This window comes from Scleropages formosus, chromosome 10 (genome assembly GCF_900964775.1).
Source record: "Scleropages formosus chromosome 10, fSclFor1.1, whole genome shotgun sequence".
Lineage (NCBI taxonomy): Eukaryota > Metazoa > Chordata > Actinopteri > Osteoglossiformes > Osteoglossidae > Scleropages > Scleropages formosus.
Genome location: NC_041815.1, coordinates 26,435,956 through 26,462,807, shown reverse-complemented (window position 1 = coordinate 26,462,807; position 26,852 = coordinate 26,435,956). Strand labels below are relative to the sequence as shown.

The 26,852-nt window shown below is 46.0% G+C and overlaps 1 protein-coding gene across 2 annotated transcripts; it reads left to right on the top strand.

Annotated features, from left to right (window-relative positions):
• The first annotated feature begins 88 nt into the window (after nucleotides 1-88).
• On the top strand, nucleotides 89-26,644 carry acsl3a (acyl-CoA synthetase long chain family member 3a). Of its 2 annotated transcripts, XM_018748810.2 has the most exons (16): nucleotides 89-316; nucleotides 1,071-1,797; nucleotides 6,067-6,644; nucleotides 7,818-7,995; nucleotides 15,469-15,578; nucleotides 16,141-16,279; nucleotides 17,523-17,673; nucleotides 18,304-18,427; nucleotides 19,563-19,634; nucleotides 22,091-22,230; nucleotides 22,428-22,600; nucleotides 22,961-23,035; nucleotides 23,978-24,169; nucleotides 24,330-24,444; nucleotides 24,882-25,039; nucleotides 25,145-26,644. In XM_018748810.2, the coding sequence occupies exons 3-16, from the start codon at nucleotides 6,294-6,296 to the stop codon at nucleotides 25,300-25,302; spliced, it is 2,136 nt and encodes a 711-aa protein (XP_018604326.2). In that variant the 5' UTR covers nucleotides 89-316; nucleotides 1,071-1,797; nucleotides 6,067-6,293; the 3' UTR covers nucleotides 25,303-26,644. The 2 variants fall into 2 exon arrangements, with proteins under 2 accessions (XP_018604326.2, XP_018604325.2); XM_018748809.2 differs by lacking the exon at nucleotides 1,071-1,797.
• Nucleotides 26,645-26,852: the final 208 nt, after the last annotated feature.

Sequence of the window (26,852 nt, the reverse complement as noted above, 5' to 3'; positions counted from 1 at the left end):
CTGACACGCCCACCCCTTGCACGCGCCACCCCGAGCGGTCCAATCCGAGCGCAGAGGACGGGCCTGCGCAGAGTCGCGCCCGCGACGACGTCCCTGTCACTTCCGGGCAGAGAGCGAGGGGAACTCGCGGCGGAACAGTCGGTCGTGCCTGAGGAGCCGGTGTGTTTTAATACTTTTAATACGTATACTAGTTGACTAATTTCCTAGTATATTAATAGCACTCGCGACCTGAGTTGACCGTTTTGTCCGCGGTCGCGGGTCTTCCGGTCCCCCGTCGCTCTTGGAGGCGGTTAACTCCGTTTAGCACCACCACCAGGTGAGTCCACCGTGTCGCGACTGTCCGTGTGCGTGTCGAGCAGCAGGCCGGCGGCGGGTTGCTGTGGCTGCGCGGCTGGATACGAGGGTATTTTGCGCCCCATCTCCACATTCACATCATTTCCATATCTTCTGTGCATCCCCGCAACATTTCCAGAACACCATGATCTCCACATCATCTCCGCAGCATGATGATCTCCTCGCCTTATGATGATCATCTTGCATACCGTCGTTTGACTATGTCGCCACCCCTCCACATCATTCATAATCAGTCTCCACGACATTTCCATGTTAACATCTCCACACTCAGTATCTGCACACCATCTCAATAATACCATCTCCACAACATTTCCATCTCATCAGTATCTGCACACCGGCGTCTCCACATCCACACCATCATGACCATGTCTGCTACTCTCCACAGTATCTGCACCTTTGCACATCATCCTCACACCATCTTCACTTCCAGATCTTCTCAATACCATCGCCACATCGTTTCCATCTCATCAGCATCTCCGCACCATCTCTAATCCACACCATCGTGCCACGTGTACATCTCCACTGCGCATACCGTCTCCCCGTCATCCGAAGGAAGTTCTCCTACTTTGTGGAGTCCACCACTCCCAGCCTTGAGCAGAAACTCTGTGTCTGTACACCGAGGAATGGCCAGCGAGCAGTCCACATGGTTTCAGACATCCTCAGTGTGAGCAGAACCAGGCTGCAGTTTCAGCTCATATTTCGCTTCCCCTTTCCAGGATGCATCGTCGCCAACGCAACACTGAGTCCCGGCCAGATTCAGGTTGTCAGCGTGGAGATGTCCGGAGAGGACCCACGTAAACACGCAGAGACCGTGAAGGATTCGTGTCATTTCTGTTGCTCTGAAGGCTTTGTGTCATTTGCGTGTCTGTGAAGGATTTGTTTAATTTCTTGTCGCTCCCGGCACTGACAGATTGTACATAATATCCTGTTGTTTTTGTGACCGTGGTGGATTAATGTTGACTTATACACCTCTTTGCATGGGAGAACAGTACATTTCACTTGGGTAACTGGTGAGGAATAGTTGTCCCTTAATGGACAGAGACGATTATAGAATTAAACAGCGGCATTGTGTTACACTGCACTGTTCCTCACACGCTCATTATAAACCTGTATTTCATGTTTCTCTGTCTCTGTATTCGTTTCTGACAGTGGTTTTCGTAGTATCTGACACAGATTCTCCTTCCATACAGCATCAGAGTTTACGGTGTCAGTTGCTCTCTTGAGGAAGCTGAAGGACAAGTGTGTCGCCCAGAGGGGCTTTTCCTTCAGACTTAAACACGTTTGTGTCTGTCTGCTGGTATATCCGCTATGATATGGTTTGCCCATAACGTTTGGTCTTTTCTCCACTAGAATGAAGAAACTTTTCCAAGGAAGAACTGTGTTTGTTTCCATACAAACTCTCACCCACGCACACCTCCGCGTAGTACTGCGGTCATGTTGATGGTATGGTAGGCCGTGTCGTGTTACAGTGGCTTTATTCTGCTGAGGACTCCAGTAACAGTCCTGTTAACTGACAAAAGGTCCGAGATCCATTCGCTCCAAGTTGTGATTCCCTTTGGCAGTTGAGTTGCAGCTGTGCACCAGTCAATGAGTTCCTCAGCAGTACTCCATTAATGTACATGTGTGATTCTGTGTACTCATCCTGATTAAGGCAACATCTCCAGCATGTTGTTAAACAATGCCTTGGCACTCTCCACAAGGTCTAGGCTCGGAAGCCAAATACATAGGTAGATGTTTTGGTTAATTATGCAGGTCTGAATTATGTAAGAACATTTCTGGAGGCAGGTGTAAAACTAACCGTCTCCACATGATGCACGTTCTGGGTCTACCTGCCATATGTGGTCATGGCGAGGACAGGTGATCCTGTCTGTCTGCTTGAGTAGGTACCGAGCGAGCAGGAGGGTGATGATTGGAATGCGCCAGGTGGGTTGCAGCAGATGCCAGTCCCGAGACAGATTGAACTGTGTGACCTGATTCTGTGTCCCTGAGGGTGTTTTGCTGTTGGATCGAGGGCATGCGTGGCTTCCACAGGCTACTTGAGACAGACTTTAGGAGATGAAGGAAAGCCTCATTCGGGAAGTGACATACAACAAATCTTCAGTCATGGTCACTTATGACATTATTACTATTCCTGCTACAGCTAACACAAGTGATCAATAATGGTAATTTTAGTAAAGTGCAGTAATTCTGTTCCACGATTTTACCGATTGGTTTGTTCTCTGTCTTTTCTTGAACGAGTGGTGCAGCCATTAACATGAGTCCAGTTTTCAATGACTGTCCTAGGTTCTGGCTGGCTGGCCTCTCATCTACTCCCCTCCCTCCCAAATTGTGTTTATCTGCAGCTCATTGTCATAGGGCTCTCCTGGGATCCACCAAGGCTGAAGTCATTTACGTGCACTGTTCTGTTCCATAGGTAATGCATCTGGGCTTCAGTGGAGCAAAGTGTATAGTCCATGCAGATTGGAGCAGTACTTTTCTGTAGTTTGTTATTATTGGTCTGAATATCAACAGGGAGGCCCTATACCACACCCCTCTCCCTCACTCATCCCAATCTTCCTGCTGAGGGAGGTGGCTGTAGCTTTTCTCATTCTGCCTCACGGTTTATTTCCAGCTTCTCTTTCTCTTTTCATTTGCCAGTTGCCACCTGACATTCTTACTGCAGCTCTTTGCTGACCCCCGTGTTGCCAACCTCCGGGCCGTCCGGTCAACCGGAACGGCTCAGCTGGGACAGGGATACGCATGGTCCCCAGTATCGATTGTGCTTAGAGAAGTGCTGCAGCAAGGTGTTCTCAGTAATTCTACACCTCAGGATGATGCCAGAGGCGAGCGGGCCTGTGCAGTCCCACCCTTGCTAGGTTATTCATCAACGCTTAGGAGCTCTGTTTTTTTTTTTTTTCTTTTTCATCCACCATTCCAAAGAGTGATTTGTTTCTCGGTGGTATTAATAATGAATGACAAGCAGTAAAATGGGCTCCATCCTTCTGATTTTGTGGAAACTGTTACAATGAGCTTGTGCTGTAAAACCAGGGAACGGCGGTGTTTGTGTCAGGAGTCGTTAGCCTGAGAGCGGCGAGTGTCAAGATTTGTTTTGTACAGTTGCTGTGTTTGTCACACAAAGTGACAGTGTCAGAGCGTTGAAGGAGGCAGCATTTCCTCAGCAGCTCGTGTTTGCATGCCGGTTATTGTCATTCCTCTATACAGCTTGTGTATAGTGTAATGAAATGTCGTTTCTTTGGAGACAATGGTGCAACACAGAACATAGCGCAAGACAATAAATAAATACGCAGGACAGGACGTAGATGCAGGTATGGCTGCGAGCTGTAGGCAGTTGTGGTGTAGTGTAGTGCTGAGTTAATTGTTTGACGGAGCCAGGTGAGCGTTGGGAGGGAGCTGGGTGTTGAGTAGTCTGACTGCCTCAGGGAAGGAGCTGTTGCGGAGTCTGCTCGTGGTGGCGCGGATGTTCCTGTACCTCCTGCCAGATGGCAACAGGGGGGAAGAGTCTATGAGAGGAGTTGTCCGCAATGCTGGTGGCCTTGCGGATGCAGCGGTTTTTGTATGTGGAGTCGATGGCGGGAAGAGGAACTCCGATGAGCTTTTCAGCTGACAGTTTGACGGTTTTTAGCAGAGATGCAAGCCTTGGAGTGGATGTGGCAGTGCTGCAGAGGGCGTGACAACGGTGGCTTTGCATGTCCCTCAGCGCATTACCTGTCCACAGCAGGAAGCTGATTGGACCTCACACAATGGAAGGCATCCCTGGCATCCCTGTGGGTTGGTCTGGCTTTTGGCACCCTTCTCCCGCTGCGCCAGCCTACTGCGGACTCTTGACTTGGTGATTCCTAGAATGGCGTTGTTGTAATTCATCATCTCAGCGGCTACCTGTAAGGTCTTGCCAGTCTCGAGCATGGTCCTGACGTTCCATGTCTCGATGGTGATGGTGGTCCTAGTCAAGATGATGCTCGTCAGCCCAGTGGCTTGTAGAGTAATCTGGCTTTCACCACTGGGCTTCATACTACCTCCACCTGGAGATCCATATTCTCCCAGGGCCGAAAAGTCCTTTAAAACTCTTGACGGCATTTCTGTAGCATTGCAGGTTTTTACAGGGTGCAGCTGCTAACCCCAGGCCCAGCCCTCCTCGTTTTGCATCCAGGCTTGGGACCGGCATGGGTGGAGTTCCCACTTGGGAAAGCTGGTGGGTTAACTAAACAGATTAATGGATGCCGAAGTCCATACACATGGACGTGGGAGCTGCCCACTCTGGTTTCCACTGATTAGCCGCCAGGTTAGAATGCCTCCGTTGTCGGCTGCTTTGTTAAGTGGATCTTGTCAAAAACCAGCCAGTGCTCATTTTGCTAGTTCTCGGGTTGCTTTTACTTTTCTGCTTATTCCCTTCTGCTGCTGTTTATGAGAAAACACTCCAGAACATTTACACCACAGGATAAGTTTGAAGTGCAGAACGATATTCTGAGTCATGGTCAAAGCCTTTTGTTTGTATTCATTCATAACTTTTTAAAGCTTTTCCAAAGTGGCTATTTTTAGGAGTGATAGATCACAGGATTTCTCATCGCAGCCACAATTTTTCCTCCCTGTGTTTCATGTCATTTCGAGAAGCACAACCTCCCTGTACACTGTATCTACTCTACACCTTTTATGTTGAGCTTGTATTGAAACTGATGTTCATAAGCATCATTAACATCACAAAAACAACTGCGTGTGCAGGGCAATACGGGATGATGTATTCAAACCCACTGGTCACATTTTTTAAGAGGTTCTTTATATGTACATCTGTTCATTGAATGTAATTGAATTGAACACAGTGGATGTAGCACGCTGTCCAGGACTAGTGACTGAATAGCTTCATCCTGCGGCTGGGTGTTGATGGCATGTGGTGCCTTGGTTAACTGGGGTGGGGGTTGAGTTTCAGGACTCTGGACAGCTCCCCCTCATGGCCATATGTAGTATTGTAACCCCTGCTAAGGCCCTACTTCTGCTGAACTCAGTATTACAAGGGTATAGGGGTTCTTCTCCAGCTGCCATGAACTCTGTATGTGAGAGCAGTTCTATCGTGGGGTCCACTGGTGTAATCATGTGAGGTGACGAACAGAGCAGAGTCCAGCCTTGATGTTGTAACAGGCTGCTTACAACAGCCAGGCCGTTTGTCCCCCTTCCTCAATCCCCACCGGGCTCTGAATAGGAGCTTTGAGTGGGATTCAGGCTTCTTATTACGTAGCTGCTGCTGACAGCAAATCTCAAATGATCAGCCCCCCTAACTCTCTCTTATACAGAATATCCTGTAACATCTCCTTGTAACCTTGAGGAATTCCTGCGCTGCGCCAGGTGTGAGTACACGGTCATTCAGGCACATTGTGCATAGGTCCAGGTCATTGGCCAACAGAAGAAGAATGCCTGTTGTGTGACACATGACGTAGGGTCACTCCACACATGGCCCCCATGTTCCCCTCTCCTGTGGTGCTATTCTTAACAGATTATGTTCAGTTATTGAAGATGTGAGCTTTTCTACAGGGAAATGCTGTGGATTCTTGATATCTATTGGTACAGACGTGCATGTTATACTTTTATGTGAATAGAACGCAATGGAATGTGTCACGTGGCTCTTGGCTGAACAGGAACGTGTCTCTGATGTTAGAGAATTTTTACATCTGTGAGTCGCTTGTCCCTCACTTTTCTAATCCAGTTTTTGTTTCCTTCCTTCAGGGCTGGAGAGTTGCTGCCAGACCAGAGTTTAACCTTGTGCCTGGTGATTCTCTACACAACCCTACGCTGCAGAGGAGGATTGAGGCAAGCGGCAGTCAAGGGCAGTCAGTCGTTTAAACTCTGTATTTTTTGAGAAATAAGGGACAGGCACAGTGTGCTGCTAGAGACTGGCAGGAGGCATCTCCATCTTACTGACGGTACCCCCTACCCCTTTCCCGGAGGCAACGATGAAGCTGAAGGAGGACATGAACCCCCTGTTGCTGCAGGTGGTGCGTTCTGTGGTTTGGGTGTACTCTATCATTACCTTTCTGCCCTGGTACCTGCTGTCAGGTGCCAGCACCAAGCAGGAGCGGGCCAAGCGTGTGCGCGCGCGTTCGGCCAACGGACACCCCGGAGGTCCATACCGTTCGGTGGCGAGCTTGAAGGCTCTCACCACAGGGCTGCACCCGGGCAGGGACACGCTGGATGGGGTCTTCGAACATGCAGCCCAGCACTTTCCGAACAGAGACTGCCTGGGGACTCGGCAGCTTCTCAGTGAAGAAGATGAGGTCCAACCCAATGGGAAGGTCTTCAAAAAGGTGAGCATGATGTTGTTGAGGATTTCTAAAGGGTTACACTTCTGTTTCTTACACTTTGACATTGCTGGGTTATGAAATGCGCGCTAGTGGACATTTCCGATACACTTCCTGCTGCAGCGCAGGCTCTGCAGGTTCACACTGCAGCACATATAAATAGCGTGCCAGGTTTGACGACGCTGGTCCCACAGTCCCCACTGTGTCTTTGCTCCTGCTCTGATGACTCAGTGTGTTTCTGAAGAAATGCATTCACCCGCTGTTAAGGACTGCAGTGGAAGACCGTTCTCCTCCGAGGCCAGTGGAGAGACTGCCTACACCTGCACTTCTTCTTATTTCCCCTTTTTCATTCAATACCAAATCCATTTCAAAATCAGCAACTGCAAGCACTTTTCACTTTATACCTGCCTGGGAACAAGATGTTTCTTCTCAGCTGACATTCAACATGACTTTGACTTGGGGTATTTAATCACCTTTAAACAAAGTGTACGGGTAAAGAATAGTGAGGACATGAAGGTCAGATAATGGTGTTTGCGGAAAAGTTGGTGCATAGTTCATCGCACGGTCAGCTGACAAAGGGGCATCCTGTAAGCTCCTGTAAACTTTTTCATTTGGTTTTTACTAGAAGCTGAAAAATCTTGGAAAACATAAACCAAGTTTGGCAGAAGCATTCACTGTACAGCTAAATGAGAATTTGGTGTGCAGTGGAGCAATAGTGTTTCTTTATCCATTGTATTGCACTAATACTTATGCTAGAGGGCAGTGTTATACAATTATATTCTGTGAGGGAGCGGGTGGGTAAGAGAGTTCATGTGTGGTTGGAAAATTCTGGACAATGTCATCAGCTGTACATGTTTTGTTACTAGTGAATTAAGTCGTCGTCATACCTTGTCTCTTTTCTGCCCTGAGAGCAATCTCTTCATTGGATTATGAATATTCACATTGCTGTATTCGTGTTTTCTCCCACAACCCTCTTGTTTTCGGGAGTGCACTGTGTGCTCATTTTTGCTTTACATAACATTCTTATTGCTTTATTGAAATAATTGTTTGGTCGGTAAGTCATTTCAGAGCATTTCTCAGGTTCAAGTCGGGTGCTCATGAAAGAAGTATTAAACTAATCTAACCACTATTCTCTCGCTGCCTCGGAACCAAATTCTTTTTCTCTGTCTCCACCTGCAGGTGATCCTGGGTGACTACATCTGGCTGTCGTACAGGGAGGCCTACCAGGCGGCAGCCCACTTCGGCAGCGGCCTGGCGGCACTCGGCCAGAGGCCCCAGTACAATATTGCCATTTTCTGCGAGACTCGGGCTGAGTGGATCATCACCGCACAGGCCTGCTTCATGTACAACTTCCCTCGTGAGTTCTCGCCAAGTGTGTAGATGCACCAGCAGACACTCAGTCATATGGGCTCAGACAAGTCTGTCCACAGCGATGAGTGCACACATTTGCACACCTTCCCTGAAACAGACACACACACACCTTTAGCATTATCTATACCTACCTACCTACCCCAGTTATAGAGAATTCACTTTTATGAGAAAGGAAAACTTGTACCTTAAACATGTCTTAGCTGCTTATGCTGAAGTTGCAAGAAGTGATTTATTGCTGATAGTGTTTAACTTGAAAACCATAACCCACCCCTCATCCATCAGGCTCGGATGTCATGTTTTATTGTAATGCATATGTTTTTTTTCCCCCCAATGAAATATTCGGTAGCAGATAACATGTCTGATTTTTGTAGACAATATCGTTATATTGTACTATAGTTCATGAGCCTTGGGAGGTGCTCACACCAAGAGAACTGCCTTTTCAGACTGCGTTACAGTAAATGAGCTTTTTGGCCTTGTTTTTGTAATTAAATGATAGTTTAACTTCTTACATTTATTCATATAGCTGATGCTTTTCTCCAAAACAGCTTGCAGTGTTGTCTTTTTTAAAAACAGTATTTACCCATTTGTACAGCTGGGCAATTTTACTGGTGCAATTTAGAGTAAGTACCTTGCTCAAGGGAACTACAGCCGGAGGTGAAATTCAAACCTGTGCCCTTTAGGGCCAAAGGCAGCAATTCTAACCGCTACACTACCAGCTGCTTCTTCTGGTGAAAACTGAGTGATTTCTTTGTGGCCCCAGGAAAATGCATGATGCTTATAAATCGGATTTAGGATATATTTGGATGGACAGAAATGTAATTCTTCTGAAACTGAACCTACACCAACGTTTACTGTTAAGCCTTTGCTTGCAATGAATGAATGCATTCTGTGACGGAGTACTGACCTTGCACTGTATGTTCAGCACCATATGCTGTACGCGTAGGCAGTGGGGTGGGGCAAAGCAAACATAAGCCTGTCTGCCCCTGCAGGTCAAGTAGCAGCCTGCACAGCTGTGTTGGAGTGGAAAAACTTTGCTTACAAGCTCTCAGTTGCAAGCCCCTCCCCCTCCATCTGAAAACTGTGCCCTCTCACCTTGTTGGCAGAAGTTTTTTGACTGCTTACAGACATTTTCATACTCTTATGCAATGAACTTTTTCATCATTCTCTATTCATACCTTCTTGCCCCGTTGACTGGCTGTACGTGCTTTTCTGATAGGTCGGAAAATTCAAATGTAAATTCAGACTCTTTGCTTAGACGGTTATGGTTATTGTTGTTGTTTTTAATTATTTAGTTTCCATGTACAAAACAGTGTCATCATCCTCTGGCTCTTGAAGCAGAACTGTGCACTGCCACCCTGCGGTGATTCTCTCTCGGTGACAGGAAGTGCGGTGCGGTCCTGCCTGAGCTCTCCCAGGGACGTTAGTGTTAGAATGACATTGGGGTTCTGCCGGTTGTTCCCACAACATTGTCCAGCACTGTCCGCACATCCAGTCAGACCCCTGTCTGGGTTGGAGGGGAAGGGAAGGCAGTTCGTCTGCCCCTCCAGGCCCTGGGGCACTGGGGACAGAGCGAATGCTGACCCCTCCCGGGTGCTGTAAAAACACATTGCAAGAGTGGGAAAACCAGAGCCTTGAAGACACCAGGCCCAGCAAGACGAAGGAGGTCAGCATGTCCTGCTGGCCAGCCCGTCTCTCTGTCATTTCCTTATATAAGTGTCCTGTTTATACTCAGGCCCTAGTTTTTTTTTTTTTTTTTTTTTTTTTAAATTAATTTTTTCTTTTTTTCAAATTTTTTTTAAAGCAGAATGCAAAGTATTTATGGGCTTTGGTCCTCCGCCCTCCTGCACACGTTTTAACTGAGACGTGCCGAGTTCCACCATCCGAGTCACGAGTTTCAGCGGCCGTGGGCTTTGGTGTAAACAGAAAGGCCCTCTTTGACTCAGGCACCGGCCCTCTTTGACTCAGGCACCAGCCCCCAGGCGACTGTCACCATTCGCTGTTGGACCCATGAAGGGACCTCAGTTCACCCCCAGGCAGTCCTCCAATCCTGCTCCAGCAGAAGGAAGCTGCTGAAGGGTTCTCACCTTCATCAGCCAAAAAGAAACTTCTCTCCTTGGTGGTGGCACCGATTGTTCGCGCGGCACTTCCTGTGACACTGTAACACAATACGCATGTATGTTATCAGCATTGGCTCAAGCTTTAAAAAAAAAAAAAAAAAAAAAAAGAGCAATACCATTACAGCTACCCCTTGAAAGTCAGTCAGGATATTTCAGGAGCTGATTATTAATGAAGAGCATCAGTGTAAACATTTTAACGTGACATCATTGATTCATTTTTCTGTATCGCTCCACAGTACTTGTTGTACCACATCAGTGGCTGCACCAGCAAATACACCTTTGATAAATCTGTTAATAAACCTTCTCATTAGCTAGTGTCATATGAGGAGAAGGATTTTTGAAGAAGCAGAGGTGTAAAACGTGTTAAATGTAGTTGCTTCTCTGTCACAGAACCCACCTGGCATATGGCCATAAAATCTCATTGCCATCCAGACGATGCAAGTAAAATAATGCAGCTGGGCTGCAGGAAAATTCATAACCAGTGCTGTGACTCTTTTAATGCTTGGGTTTAAAAAGGATTTAAACGAAGGGTAATTACTCTAGAAGAAACCTCTGAGAGTAAACCTCTGATTTTAAGTAATTTACCTGACCATATATAGTTATACATGCTTATTTACGAAAAACTAAAGTACAGGAGGGCTATAGTTTCAAATTGTTTTGGCTCTGGAGTTGACACCAGCACATTTTTGGTTTGTAAATGCAGTTTACCAATGTAGGTCTCACAATTTGGTCAATGTGCAGTAATATGCACAGATTAGGTTAAAATGGCAAAAGAAATCCCACAAGGAGCATCACAGGGCAGGTGAGGGCAGGCAGGCCACTGAAAGATCATTTCACACCTGGTGACATTTCTGCTTTGTTTATATCATCATGGGAATTCCGTTCACCACTTCATCGGCATTAGGAATTTAGAACTGTCGATTGCACGGGACAGTGATGTAACCCTTGGATGTCACCCAAATGGGCTCTGCTGGAACGCGGCACCTGACATCACCTCCATTATCCCTCTCCAGCAGGTCCTGAGAGGGATTTGTGTGCTGTTTGCTCATTCCCTGAAGCTTTTCCTCGGTATTTTGCTATTTTGTGTAGAAGATGCTCTGCCTCTCATTTGCGAACCGAGAGTCTTAAAGTTCTTTCCCACTGGTTGTCCTCATTTGACAGGCGATAACTTGTGTGCTCATGAGGAGAAGTACCTGGGGGTGGCCTGGTCCTCTATGATCCATTTCCTCTGATTTACTCACCATGTCCTGGAACACCCTGTAGATTCACTGCCACTTCACTAATGCAACTAACACTTATGTGCTCCACATTCCTGGAAAGGCTTTATTACAAACTGTCCAGTTACACCACTCTGTGCTTTACAGCATGTCATGACCTAGCTGCTCAGTGTACTCCTCACGAGCATCTTTTGGCTTTTTACAGGAATCATTCCAAAATTCATTTCATCGCCTTGGCTCATATTTTAAAATTGAAAACAAATTACTGTGTACATAGGCAGTTTAGGGCAGCAGGTGGTGTAGTGGTTTGAGCCATCACACTGGCCTCGGAGGAATCTGGTTCGAAGCAGGGTACTTACTCATTGATACAGGAAAAAATTACTTTGCTGTATAAACGAGTAAATCGTTGCAAGTACGTTAAGTTATGGACCAGAAATCCGTATTAAATTTATTTGAGTTTGTTTTGCTGCATTTACTGGTTATTTGCAGTCATTCTCTTAAATGTTCTGTCATCTAAAAAGGAGTGCGGTACTGAAACAATAGCAAGATGCTCAGTGTAAATTTTGTGTCGGTAGGTAGAATAATGTGTGTCACAAAGATGTGTGTAGGTATTTCTCATTCTTACAGTAAAATGATGATAATACTATACCGAATGGGAGGAGTTGTTTGTATGGTCGGCAGTGCAGTTGAACTCTACCATGTCTTTGTGCATAACACTGTTTGCACCACTGGTGTGCACTCTTCCTCCTCATTTTCTGGGTCTGTGCCAGATTTTTTTGGGGTTCTGCGACAGCAGCATTCTATCTGGAGTTCTGGTAAATGTTGACCCGGTCATTACTGTGTCGAGCGTTAGCACACGTACTCCCATGTACGTGAGTCATGCGAGATGGGATGAACTGACCGGGTGGCCTTCCGCGTTCCCTCCAGGGGTGACGTTAGCTAGCGTTCGAGTGGCACCGTACCACGAGACGTGGGCGTTGGATTCTCCTACCCCTGTTCCCTGAGTCCTGTAGTTCGCTCAGTCGGTGTTAGGGTTCCACCCTTTTTACCAGTGTATTGTTTGAAAAGACAGAGCTGCTGTTAGACAGAATGCAGCCTTTTAAAATGTGATAAAATGTTGTTTCACAGGAGTGAGGGCGGTGCTTTCTGAAAAAGTCCTTGAGTTTTTTTTGTTTTAAATGAATCCTTCTGGAAAAGTCACTCGGCCAGAGCGGATTCTGCGAACGAAGACGTGCCGCAGTCAGGTCCTTGATTCGTATCCCATTGCATCGGTCAGTATTGATGATAATCTCAGTCCTCAACTGAGCTGCAGGGGCGCTTCATTTTTTTGTATTTTTGGGGATCTGTCAGGAACCAGCAAATGTATTTTGCTGTGGGTCCTAATCAGCATTGCATGAACTTATACTAAAGATTAATACAAATCAGAAAAAAAAAGAGAAAATTACATTTACATTTATTCACTTAACTGACAACTTTTTGCAGAGCGACTTATAATATTAAGGTATCTACCATTATTTACCATTTATACAGCTGAGTAACTTTACTGGAGCACTTTAGGGTAAGTACTTTGCTCAAGGGTGCTAAAGCTGGAGGTGGCATTTAAGCCTGCAACCTTTGGGTCTGAAGGCAGCAGCTCTAAGCACTGTGCTGCTATTTTATTGTTAATATACATTTACAATTACATTTATTTATTTAGCAGACGCTTTCCTCCAAAGCAACTTCCACTAAACTCTATGTAGTTTTATCAGCCCACACACCTTTTTCACCGCAGTAACTTACACTGCTGGATACACTACTTATAATGGGTCACTCATCCATACATCAGTGGAACTCACACACTATGGGGGAACCTGAACAGCATGTCTTTGGACTGTGGGAGGAAACCCACACAGACATGGGGAGAACGCACAAACTCCACACAGACAGAGCAGGGCTCAAGCCCACGTTCTCTAGCACCACCCAGGAGTTGTGAGACTGTGCCACCAATTCAAACCTGCACCCTTTTGAGTCCAAAGGCAGTAGTTCTAACCACCATGCTGTTTACATTTTAAATTTACATCAACATTTATTAATTTAGCAGATGCTTTTTGCCAAAGCAGATATATAAGTGAATATATTGTTCATAAACAGGCAGGTTCTTCTTCTGATGGCTGTTTGGACTGCTTAGGATGGAATCTGCAGGATTTTCTAGTATATTCCAGCGTTGCGTCTGTGTCTCGGAGCGTGAAGCTCTAGTTGTGGAGTCATCCCATTGCAGGCCAAAACACATTTACGCCACATATGCGCACAGCGGGGTCATCGCCCTTGACCTGAAGGGGCGTTTAATAACAGGATGTGGCTGCAGGGTTGAGCTCAGCCTACAAAAAAAAGTTGCTGCACATCTGTTTCAGATCGCGAACATGTTCGTTCTGCTGCATCTATGAAGTTTTGACTGCAGCCATCAGACGTCTTTGCTGGAATTTCTTTTGCTTTGCATGGCTTTGACTGTTTGAATGATGTCATTTACTATATGGAGTAGCAATTTCGTGCTAGTAGGTATGTCAACATACTTTTGCCCTTTAAAATGTGCTTTTCAATTAAAGAAATTCTTCACACAAAGAATGTTTTCTGACATCATGTCAGTCATGTTGGAGAAGATGAGAAAAATGATGGTACAGATTTTCTTTATCAGTTCCAAGGTTGTGATGTGAATTTTTGTGTTGCGGCCATCATACTCACTTCTGTACAGCCACGGGACTGGGTGGATAGGTCTAAATATCTTTTTGTGTTTCTCTTCACTTCTCTCAGCCATGCTCTCTGTGTGTGTATGTCTGTGCGTGCATGCACCATTTGACAATAAATACAGTCTGAGCAACAGTATTTAATTTACTCCCACTGTAATAAGGACAATACATGTAATAACAATCAGAGAGGAAGCTCCCGTCCCCTGCAAATTAATCCCGGCTTTGCTGTGTGCGTAGCTTGGGTGTAGATCAGGCAGAGGTTTCGCCCTGAGTTGTTGAAATGTGACTGAGGTCAGAAAAGGGAGGCAGGAGAGCTCGTGGGAACGGGCCTCGCATTCGTGTCGTCGTCCCCCCCCCACCCGACATCCCATGACCCAGGACAGCTGGAGCTCCAAGTTGCAAGCCTCCAAAATGATTTGCAGAGATCCCATCATCTACATATACAGAAGAGACCACGTCTACAGGCACCCGGCCCCCCGCATAGAGAAGGTCCTAATATTGCAGCTTTTTAACCGGAGGGTTCATAGAACCCATTTCACTGTACAGTGGAGAATATGGAGAGGCGGTCATCATGGGAACACCACTGATTCACAGTCAGTTCCATTTCCAGTGAACTGTACGTACAGTTTGTGCCTTGTGAAGAGCACCATTCTGATCTTCTCACTTACGGCTGGATTCCAGAAGTGAGGTCATACAACAGGAAATGGCCTCGTAAGACTTGTCAAAGTGATTATGTGCTAATGAGATTTGGGAAAATTATGGCAGTTTTTTATTTTGTCCTTGTCTGAGGTGTCCACTCTGGACTAAAGGGCTCAAATATTCATCTTTCGCTTTGTATCTTTCACATTCTGTCTCTCTTTCTCATACACACATACGGAAATATATGTAATGGTTTTTGCCAAAACTCATGTTCACGTAAATATTCAAATGATGAACACAGCCAAGCCCTGATACCCGCACAGTGCCCGTGTCGTACCAGCTGCACCCACTCCGACACACACTGGGTTTGTATCACTGGTCTGACCGACTCAAAGGCCCAGTGAACCAATATGGGTTCAGCCCAGTTCCCATGAGTGAGCGCAGACATTGTCAGCCTCTAAACCGCAAATATTAAAGTGCACACAAGCCAGCGTTTACCACGCCATTTAATATAGTGAGGAAAATGTGACCTTCATCTGCAATTCCCTTCAACCAACAGCAATAAATTATATGCCCCTTTGCACTTGGTTAACATAATCTTTTTTCAGTTTCCTTTGCACTGGATTAGTAGCAGCACTTATGAATTAAAAATGTGAAATGTTGAGTTTGTACGGCAGCAGTTTGCCTTATTTCCATGTCACGCTGTATATCCAGTGTACTTGTTACATGTGGTCCTTGACTCTCATCTCCATTTTGCACACAGTGGTCACCTTGTACTCCACCCTGGGAGGTCCAGCGATCGCTCATGGTCTCAATGAAACGGAGGTCACTCATATCATCACCAGCAAGGACCTGTTTCAGTCTCGGCTGAAGGTGAGCCAAGGCGCGTTCCGTCTCCTTCGGTCTTCGGTCTGGTCTCACTTCCATGTTCTCGCTCTTGTTGGACAGAACATCTGCAGCTTTAGCACAACCATCAGCAAAGCATTTAGTCTTTTACTCATTAACTCATTTGTGGGGAGAAAGTCTAAATGGCAGGAGTTAAATTTTCAGGGAGTGAAATTTCAAAGGCATGAGAAATGTAGATATTGAAAATAATTGCTTGAATTATTGATTTAACTGAAAAGCAGGGGGTGGGAACGGGGACGGAGCCTGCAGTTCCTCAAAATCTCGTTTTTCCTTTTGGATCGAAGTAGGGCTCTGCTGGTCAAGGTAAAATTGCAAACCACTCTGCTTTGGTGAGTCACCAGCTCACGGAAAGTACACAGCCACGAAATCCCTAGAAACAGGTCCAATGGAATGTCGCAAAAGAGAGATAAAATTAAAGAAAATATTAGCATAACCAGTCTGGAGTTCATAACTTGTCTTTACACAGAGTCCTCTCTGCCTCCATTACTCCCTACCCCCCCCCCCCTTCGTGCTGTGTACCCTCTTCCAGGCCATCCTGCCAGAGGTGCCCAAGCTGGAGCAGATCATTGTTGTGGACAACAAGCCTGGCACTTGGACAGACTTCCCCAAGGGCATCCGTGTGCAAAGCATGGCCACCGTGCAGGAGCTGGGAGCCAAGCCTGAGAACTGTACGGAGTCTCTTTTCCTCTCTTCCTGTTTTCATTTGTCCCTGTGTGTCGGTGTCTTTATGGCTTCCTTTGTCTTTTTCGCCCTCTGTTCCTGCACCCATTGGGGGTCTTGTGCAGCAATAACATGCTTAGTCTGCAAAAGATAAAATGTTGTGTGATGGATGAATGGGAGAAGAGGAACAAAACGATAAAGGAGCATCTGTGCTTTGTCATTCAGCCTTTTTACTTTTTTGTGTTTGACAGTAAGTAAGTTGGGTCTCTCATTAACCTTAGAAGTTCCTGCATCCGCAAGCCTTGGGCTCCAAGACATGTTTCCAAGTACTGATGAATTAGAGGGATTCTGGGTATTTCTCTCTTTTGCTGCGATGGGGAGAGCCTCACTAGGTCATGTGAACAAGGAAGTGGCAGGCAGAGGGGGGGTGGACGCATCTGTGTGAGATTAGGGTCTTCCCCCTCGAGGCTTGGGTGATCCGCACCCCAAGGGGGCCTTGGGCAGTGTTGCTGCTTGATCTGGTGCCTCTGTGTGTGGGTGCAGTTTTTGCAATGACACCGATTAGGGCGTAGCAGTGTTTGAACACTCTGGGTACGTCCTTAGTCTGTGTGTCCTGAGAAGTGTTTGTTTTGCCTGATTGAGTTATTTACAAGAAACCCCTTATTTCCCACAGGATAAAGTGGTATCAGTTGATGTTGAGGATATTGGACTTCATGACAGGCTTTGCTGTCCTTTTCCAAAGTAATGGCTTCTTACAGTTGTGGCAGCAGAATATTGTGTCAGAGATTATTGAAGTGGTAACAGGGCTTTATGGTTTCCGGAATCTGTGCGAGCTCTGTCCACGTGAGACACAGTGTTTCTCCATTAAATTTACGAACGTCACGTTAGAACTTGACATGGAGACAATTACATGTGTCTGCAGTAATATGATGGTATAATATTCCCCATTTCAATTCTTCTTAATTTCTTTATGAAGAAAAAAGTAAAATTTAAGACAAATTTATTTAAAAAAAAAAAAAAAAAAAAAACTGGTAATTTTGAGCGCAAAAGAATTCATTTTGAGCTGCTGTATATCAAGTCTTACAGAGAAGTGTCCCATCTTTTAAGGAGAACTGCCTGTTAGTTCAGTGGTGGGATCTGCTGTATGTTGATCTTTAAAGACAATTATTTTGATGAATGTTTTTTTTTTTTTTTTTGTGTGAGCTTTTCTCCTGTTTCACTTTCCTCCTCTCATCCCCTCCCTGGACGCAGTGTCCAAGCCACGCAGCAGGCCGAAGCCCACGGACATCGCGGTCATCATGTACACCAGTGGCTCCACAGGCATCCCCAAGGGCGTGATGATCTCCCACAGCAACCTCATCGCTGGCATCACGGGCATGGCTGAGAGGATCCCCGGCCTCTGGTACACAGCTCTCTCGCACCCATGTAGCTTTGGTCACGATAAATATACTGTACATCCAGGAATCCAGAAACAACCCGGGTGATGGATCGGTTGATATGGTGCAGAACAGTTCCAGGTCAGCTGTTATATGCATCACTGCAGTGCCTCCAATATTATAATTGACTTTTATAGACTTTTACGGAGCCGTACGGTTCTCATACACATGCACTCGACTTGCAAATTGTTTGCCCACTCTCTCTGCCAGAGATCACGTAAACGGGATTGCACTTCTAAGGAGGCCAGTGCTCTGGTCTGGATCACAGTGGTGAGCATGTTTACATCCAGACAGCACATGCATAGGCATGCGTGTCCAACCGCGTTGCCATCCGCGTCATCCACCAGCAAGCGTGTTTACTTTGGGTTTTTGGAAGAATGCTTAGAGGATGAAGAAGAGCCTGTGGTCTATTCTCAGCCAAGTGTATATATTTTTCCTTTGTCTTGGAAGGGATTTTTGCACTTATTGTACTTAATTATGTGTCACTAGGTGTTTTTCTTTTTTTTTGTAAATAAAATGTCTCTTGCTGGTCCTCTTTTCTGATGCAACCTGCTATAATGCTGGATGTTGGGTGTTTTTGTTCCTTTTTCGGGCAGTGAGGACGACACCTATATTGGATACCTTCCACTGGCCCACGTGCTGGAACTGAGTGCCGAGTTGGTCTGCGTGTCTCATGGCTGCCGCATCGGATACTCCTCCCCGCAGACGCTCGCTGACCAGGTGAGCACATCAGGGAATATTGTATGGGGACTAAGCTATCTGTGTGGACATGTGCTTCGGTCACCTGCCCCTTTTTACCAGTCGAAATGTTAATTTTTCTGTAATGCATGGCTGTGATTGTTTATGCATTTGTAAGACACTTTTCTCCTAAGTGATGCACAACTCGGTAAAGGAAAGTCCTTTCAAGAATAGACAAGAAGGCTTAGATGGAAGTACATGATTATTAAAGTGTAGCTTGTTTCTTTGATACAGCCACTGTCTTGTGCACACATTGTTACATAGCCATGGCAGTGACATACAAATGGAAAAGTACATAAGACTAACAGAAGGTGAAGCAATAACTTCAGCAATTAGCTTTCAGGTGCTTTGGAGAGATATGGGTCCAAAAGAGATGGGTTTTGAGATCTTTCTAAAATGCCGGGAGGGACTCAGGAGTTCTGAGGGGGAGAGGCAGCTAGCTGAGGAAAAAGCTGAGAACCAAAGGGCTTTAGATTGTGGAACCCTTGTGAGTGGGACATGCCGATATCCTGAGGTTTCAGTTTCAGTCAGGGTGGGTTATTTTGACAGTCTTCATATCTTATGTAACTGAAGTCTACTTCTGTCCTACGTCATTAGTCGAGCAGAGGACCTTGCACCACACTCTTAGCTGCATGTAAAATTCAATCCTCACCTAAAATGCTGTAACTGTATATAAAAAGAGTAAAGAGTGTATTAATCTGGTTGCAAACACACATGATAATGTAGTCATGATTTCTGGATGGTTGCATCCTCTGCAATCCCCCTTAAAAGCAATCTGACTGATGGAAGTTAACCAGGCATTTTGGCTGTTCCCAGAACACATGAACAGACACACTCCGCTCTGCCCTAAGTAGCCCCTCCTCCAGGCTTCTCCTCCTGACCATAGACACACTCCCGAAACCAGGCCTGCCCTTCTGATATCATTTCACACAAGAAACAAACAGCAGCATCTTCAAGAAAGAGAAACACGTAAGCAGGAGGACTTGGAAGACAAGTCAGAGGTGGCGTTCAAAGAGTCGTGATGTGGAAGGACCCAGTTAACCACTCAACTGTATTGGTGAGCTGTGCTTACCTGACTGCGTGTAATGTTGTGTTTTTATTCCCTTTCTTTAAACAGTCTACAAAAATCAAGAAGGGCAGCAAGGGTGATACCAGCGTGTTGCAGCCCACACTCATGGCAGCCGTCCCGGTAAAGAAATTTACCCTTTATCTTCCTTAAGCACACATGCGCACGCACACATAGAGCACTTTATTAGAAATACCTGTAAACCTGCTTATCCATCCAATTATCTAATCAGCCAATCACGTGGCAGCAGTGCAATGCATAAAATCATGCAGATACTGCAGATACAGGTCAGGAACTTCAGTTAATGTGTACATCAAATACCAGAATGGGGAAAAAATGTGATCTCAGTGATTTTCACTGTGGCATGATTGTTGGTGCCAGACAAGCTGGTTTGAGTATTTCTGTAACTGCTGATCTCCTGGGATTTTCACATACAGAAGTCTCTAGAGTTTACTCAGAATGTTGCGAAAAACAAAAAACATCTAGTGAGCAGCAGTTCTGCAGACAGAAACACCTTGTTCATGAGCGAGGTCAGAGGAGAATGGCCAGGCTGGTTCTTGCTGGCAGAAAGGCTACAGTAACTCAGATAACCATTCTTTACAACTGTGGTGAGCAGAAAAGCATCTCAGAACTCCCAACACGTTGAACCTTGAGGCCGATGGGCTGCAACAGCAGAACACTATGTCAGGTTCCACACCTGTCAGACAAGAACTGAAAGCTGAAGCTGCAGTGGGCACATGCTCACCAAAACTGGATGGTTTAATACTGAAAAAATATAACCTGGTCTGATGGATCTCGATTTCTGTTGAGGTACACAGATGATAGGGTCAGAATTTGGCATGAACAATATGAATCCATGGACCCAACCTGCCTTGTGTCAACAGTCCAGGCTGGTGGTGGTGGTGTAATGATGTTTTCTTGGCAGACTTTGGGCCCATTAATACCAATAAATCATCGCTTGAATGCCACAGCCAATCTGAATATTGTTGCTGACCATGTGCATTTTTTATGGCCACAGTTTACCCATCTTCTAATGACTACTTCCAACATAGAGCACTATGTCACAAAGCAAAAGTGGCCTCAAACCAGTTCATGAACATGACGATGAGTTTGGTATTCTTCAGTGGCCTTGCTAGTCACCGGATCTGAATCCAGTTGAACACTTTTGGGATGTGGTAGAACAGGAGATTTGCAGGAAGAATGTGCAGCTGACAAATCTGCAGAAACTGCATGATGCAATCATGTCAGCCTGGACCAGAATATCAAAGGAATGTTTCCAATGTCTTGTGGAATCCATGCTACGAATAATTGAGGCTGTTTTGAGAGCAAAGGGAGGCCCTACCCAATATTAGTATTGTATTCCTAATAAAGTGCTTGGTGAGTGTATACGCATGTACACACACACACACACACACCCAGGGCACGTGACTTGCGTCTTATCACCACGGTGCTCCCTGCGACCTAGCCTTATCACAGGGCTCCGCAATGGGAAAGCCTGAGTTTTGCGAAACCCGCCGTTCTTCTGCGTCAAACTCCCCTGCGACGGCATGTCCCGAGGCCCTCGTCATCCTGAATGAGTCGCAGCTGTAAACAGAACGTGAGAAAGGCCTGTGTGGTTCGTGTGACAGCACCCCTCCCCCCCGACTCCGCTCCACTCCGCACCCCTCCCCACATCTCACCAGGCCCTTTAGTTAGGAACAGCTGAAGGTTTTGGACTTCTAGTTGGGAGTTTTTTTTGTGTGTCTTTTAAATCTCCTTTACATGTGAACTTGAACTGTGCTTTGAAAACAAAAACACATATTCATAAAGCCAAGAACTTCATTATTGGAACAAAAGCTCCCTGCAGAGTTAGCCAGTGAGTAACTGAAGCAGCATGACGTAAACGGCCATCATTCCCAGCTGGAATAACTTTTCAACACGTTGCATTTGTTGTTCTTTCTCAAAGGAAAACAGAAGAAATGTGGTGATGCTGCAGATATGTTTTAAGATCATCTTCCTCCATCTTCATAATTTGTACTCTAATAAAAAAGTATTATTGCGATATTGTTAGTAGAAATGTGTCTAAATTGTACTTGGGATCTGGACTGCAGCTCCAGGTTGTTGCGAAGGGTTCTGATGGAAAGGACCGGGATGGTTAGTACTAATGGAGTTTATCAGTACAGGAAGCATCAGTATAGTGTGCATTTGTATGTAATGGAAAACTTAAGAGCTGGAAGAGATGCTGTCATGTCTCCTGATGCTCTTCAACTGGGCCTGTCGCATTTTTCCAAACTCAGCAACACTATCCTCACACCCCCCTCACCAGCTTTCCCAAAAAAGATTATGGGTCATGTCTTCCACTGGACTGTGGACTGATAGACTTTACCATTGACTGTGAAGCCGTGCCGCATGTGTGTAAGTGGTGCAGCCCTTATGATGTGACCTGGCCTCAGGGATATCACACGTCCTGTCACCTTTCCTCACTCTGTTCTCCGCAGTCACTGAAGTTTTCTTCCGAAAGGTGTCGTGGCCCAGCGAGCCCATCTGATTCTCACCATAGTTTTCTCTTTTTCTATTTTGTCGTCTCTCTGACTCCAAAGGAAATCATGGATCGCATCTACAAGAACGTGATGACCAAGGTGCAGGAAATGACCAGCGTGCAGCGGACACTCTTTGTGTTGGCCTACAACTATAAGATGGAGCAGATCTCCAAGGGCTACAGCACCCCGCTGTGTGACAGGTACAAACACAGTGCATGTGTACAGGGTTATGTACATCTATTGTATATGAATTCATACTGTGCTGTACAGAAAACACCTTGTTGTACATATGCGGTGAACTCAAATCTTTTTTGGTTTCCAGCTTTGAATATGTGTGACAAACTACTGTAGACACCATCTAGACTGCCTCTCCTCTCTTCCTCTGTCCGGGACTCAGGTTGGTGTTCCGGAAAGTGCGCTCTCTGCTTGGGGGGAAGACGCGGGTGCTGCTTTCTGGCGGGGCTCCCCTGTCTGCCGCCACCCAGCGTTTCATGAACATCTGCTTCTGTTGCCCAGTGGGCCAGGGCTATGGGCTGACGGAGACCTGCGGAGCAGGCACCATCAGTGACAGTGAGTGGGCGGGGCCAGACAAAGGGGCTGTCATCCCAGTCACCATGGCTGCTTCTCATTCTCTGTACAATGGGAAACAAATGCTTCCTCTAAAGCACACCACTATCCACTGATCTCGTCCCCGAGATTCTTAGAATGGCTAAAAAATGTGTGTGTTTACCCCTGAGGGACACGGTACAAAGGACAAGTCTTCGGGCTGAGAGGCTTGGCAGGGTTACTGTGGTGAGGGTAGGAGGGACTTAGTGGCATTTTAGCCGGGTTCTGTGTGCACTGGGATTGCTGGTTGAGTCAGGGCGTTGCAAAGTACCCGTGACCACTTTTTCCCGTAATGCCACTAAGGTCTTCTGTGTTTTTTTTCAGTGTGGGACTACAGTACGGGACGTGTTGGAGCGCCTCTGGTTTGTTCCGAAATCATGCTGAAGGACTGGGAAGAGGGTGAGTCTAAGCTCAAGGGTCAGAGCTTATTAAAAACCCAACATGACCTCCTTAAAAGCAACTGGTATTAACCAGTTGTAAATGCATCCCATAACGTGAATGGAACATCTGCTGATTGTGATGTTTCCGCCTCGAGATTTCCATCAACATTATCCCTCCTTGACTCATGTGCTTCTTTCTCGGCGAAAATGGGTAGAACAAGGACCAGTCTGCTGTCCTTGTAAGGAAGTAACCCAAACGGTCGTTGTCGTTTCTTCAGTTTGAACACTCCTGACAAATGGTCTGCTTCAAGCCCATGTTATGCAATGACAGGGTATTTCAGACCCTTCAGGGGTGAAAAATCAAACATCTCAGTCATAATAGTTTATGTCCTTACAGCATTATGGGTTCTGTCCTCAGCCCATATCCAGCTGTTAGTTCATGTAAATATTTAGCAGCTCTTGCTGTCAGAGGTCTGAGGGTCGTCATGACCACCTTTGTACACCGAGTTATGGTTCAAGCAGTAGCTGAACATCGCTGAAGGCTTTTTGTAAAAGAACACAGTATTTAAGAGACAGAACTGGTCTAAAATGAGATAGTTAAAAGGGGAGGGAAAAATATTCCAAACAAGTCTGACAAAGAATAATGTTGATTCCACTGAGAAGAGGAAAAAAGGGCAACAGTTGGCGTAGTGGATAGAGCTGCTGCCACCTTTGGATCTGAAGGCCACAGGTTCAAATCCCACCTACTGCTGTAGTGCCCTTGGGCAATGTACCCACCCTAAAAATTGCTCTGGTAAAAAAAAAAAAAAAAAAAAATTACCCAGGTTTATAAATGTATAATCATTGTAAGCTACTTTGGGAAAAAAAATTAAATAAAAATTAATTTCATTAAGTATCAGTTTACTTTCTTGTAAAACAGCAGATTGAAGGTTTTCGATATCTCGGCCTCTTGCCTCGCCAGGTGGCTATCACAGCACAGACAAGCCCAATCCCCGGGGTGAGATCCTCATCGGAGGTCCAAATGTGACAATGGGCTACTACAAGAACGAGGCCAAGAACCGAGAGGACTTCTTTGTGGACAAGAACAGCCAGAGGTGGTTCTGCACAGGAGACATCGGGGAGTTTGACCCAGACGGTTGTCTAAAGATCATCGGTGAGGGCCAAGTCCTGCACCCCCCCCCCCCCCCCCCCCCCCCGACAGTCTCTCTTAGATTTACTGTCATTGTTGGTGGTTCCCATGCATTTGTCTTGTAGCCTGTTAGCACCCCTGTCCCCCGCAGCTCTTACCTGACACCTTCTCCTTGGTTCTTCAGACCGTAAGAAGGACCTGGTGAAGCTGCAGGCAGGAGAGTACGTGTCCCTGGGAAAGGTTGAGGCCGTGCTCAAGAACTGCTCCCTGATTGACAATATCTGCGCCTATGCCAACAGGTGAGGGAAAATCGGATCATCTTGCACACGCACCCGCCATTTTTTTGGAAGAACCCACAGCAGGCCCTCCTCATTCTGCTTTCTCTGACCTTTTTACATTCCTGTCTCCTGGACAAGTCCTTTTTTGGAATGCTGCCAGTTCCATCAGCAAGGAGCTTGGAAGGCTTTCGTTGTATAAAAAATCTCTTTTACATAGCGAGTGTGGCCTTTTTAGGGGAAAACATGAACACGGCACCATAAAGACTTTTACTTGTTCTGAAGCTCCAGTCAGACTGTGGTTGGGGAGGTTATTCCTGTAGATGGCAGGTAAAACAATACGAATTACCTGCTAGTTTGACCAGATGCGTGATTATGTGTTCTTGTGTCTCAAAGCCCACCTGTGAATTTTGGAATGTGTAGCAAGTGTGTAACAGCCTTTATGCTGTCTCTCTCTCCAGTGATGAGTCTTATGTGATTGGCTTCGTGGTGCCCAATCAGAAGCAGCTGATGACCTTGGCAAAAGAGAAAAGGATTGTGGGATCTTGGGAGGAAATCTGCAACAACCCTGAGATGGAGAAGGAAGTGCTGCGCATCATTACAGATGCTGCGGTTGCAGGTAAGAGATGGCCAGCAGTAGCCAGGTGTCACAGAACACGAAAACATGCAGTTTTGGAAGTGGTGAATTTTGCGTGTGATGTGTCTCTTAACCCCCAACCAACAGGCAAGCTGGAGCGGTTTGAGATCCCCAAGAAGATTCGCCTGAGCGCTGAGCCCTGGACCCCCGAGACAGGCCTGGTCACAGATGCCTTCAAGCTGAAGCGCAAGGAGCTCAAAACTCACTACCAAGATGACATTGAGCGAATGTACGGCGGAAAGTAGAACCGCAGTGTCCAACAGCAGCAGACGAACCAGCGGCTTCCTCAACCCACCCTGCTACAATGAAAAAAACGAACAAATGGCACGATACTTGAATCTACTGCGTTCACACGAAACCAAAACAGAGAAGTCGAGTATTGCAATGTTCCCACGTCTGACCAATTTCTGTAGGCACACATAGAGTACAACAAAAATCACAACGAAACTGCAGATAGGAAAGGACCGCAAAGCAGGGGCCTCGGTGACATTCTTCGAGACGGAGCAGAATCGAAGCAGAGGCGTTGGGGACAAGTGTGTGTAAAGAGGCGTTTCAGACAAACTTTTTCTCCATGCCTTCCATCCCCATCGTGCACCACCCCACCTCCATTTCCCAGAATCTTCTGCAGCTGTTATTTACATGATAGGACATAGGACATGGCGTAACTGTGGCAACAGTGCAATCTGTCAGTCCTGTGTCTACACGACCTTCCCCAGGGCTGTGCTGTAAACTTTCATAGTTTTGGTCTATAAATTTGTTGTTCTTGTATCATTCAACAAGTTTCTGATGTCTGAAGATTAGTATTTCAAGCCATGAATGATTGATTAATGTTTTCTCTTTTTTTCTTAGTACCCTTTCATGTCATTGTTTTGAAGGTTTGTTTCCCTCCTTTAAAATGTGGTGTTTCATTTGAGTTTTGAGTTATTGCTGTTATGTTGTTTCTTTCCTGGAGTAAATTGTTTACAGGTTGCAAAGACAACATAATTTGGTATTTATCTCACAGATTGTTACTTGGAATGCTTAATGTGCCTGCAGCAGGAGTGTCCTGTAGTTTCATTGCAACTGAGGAAAAGGTGGATTTTGCTTGTTTCTTTTCCTGATTCACTGGTGGGGAGAACTTTTGGTAAAAGCAGTAGCAGTGGGTATGTAAACAGGGGAAATCAGGCTGGTCTGAATTACTTAGAAAAAGATGTTATGGTCAGTGAAGTGCAGTGAAGCTCGCAAAGAATTTCCAGTAGCGTGTACCTTGCGTGTTGACCCTTTTTAGGGGTTCTGTAGCAGATACCAGGTTTCTGATCGCGTCCTCATTTCCTTACAAGCTGGCCTTGTTGTCACGGACCTTCGGCACCTGCAAGACAGGAATGGGTACAAAAACTCGAAAGCTGTCTTTCAAAACCCAACATCCACCCTGTCCAGAGGTGTCCAAACAGGACTGCTTCTAGAAATAATGCAAGGAAACTTTTTTTTTTTTTTTTTTTAAATCTACTGTGTTGAGCCAGATGTGTATTAAAACCTAGTCCACCTACACACACACACACACACACACATACACACACACACTGTCTGTAACTGCTTGTCCCAAGCGGGGTCGTGGTGAACCGGAGCCTAACCCGGTAGCACAGGGCGCAAGGCCAGTCCATCACAGGGCACCCCAAGCAGGACTCGAACCCCAGACCCGCCAGAGAGCGGGACCCGCACCTACAACCATTCAAGAGGAAAATTCATCAGAATTTGATATGTTGAATGGAAAAATGTGTGTTAGAGGAGTAACCCCTTCAGAAGGGATTGTGTGTAA

Excerpts from the sequence above, each read along its gene's own strand:
- acsl3a (XM_018748809.2), top strand. The coding sequence starts at position 6,294 with ATGAAGCTGAAGGAGGACATGAACCCCCTGTTGCTGCAGGTGGTGCGT. Across the intron at positions 18,428-19,562 it reads CGCAGACGCTCGCTGACCAG|TCTACAAAAATCAAGAAGGG; the intron begins GTGAGCACATCA and ends TTCTTTAAACAG. Across the intron at positions 25,040-25,144 it reads TACAGATGCTGCGGTTGCAG|GCAAGCTGGAGCGGTTTGAG; the intron begins GTAAGAGATGGC and ends CCCAACCAACAG.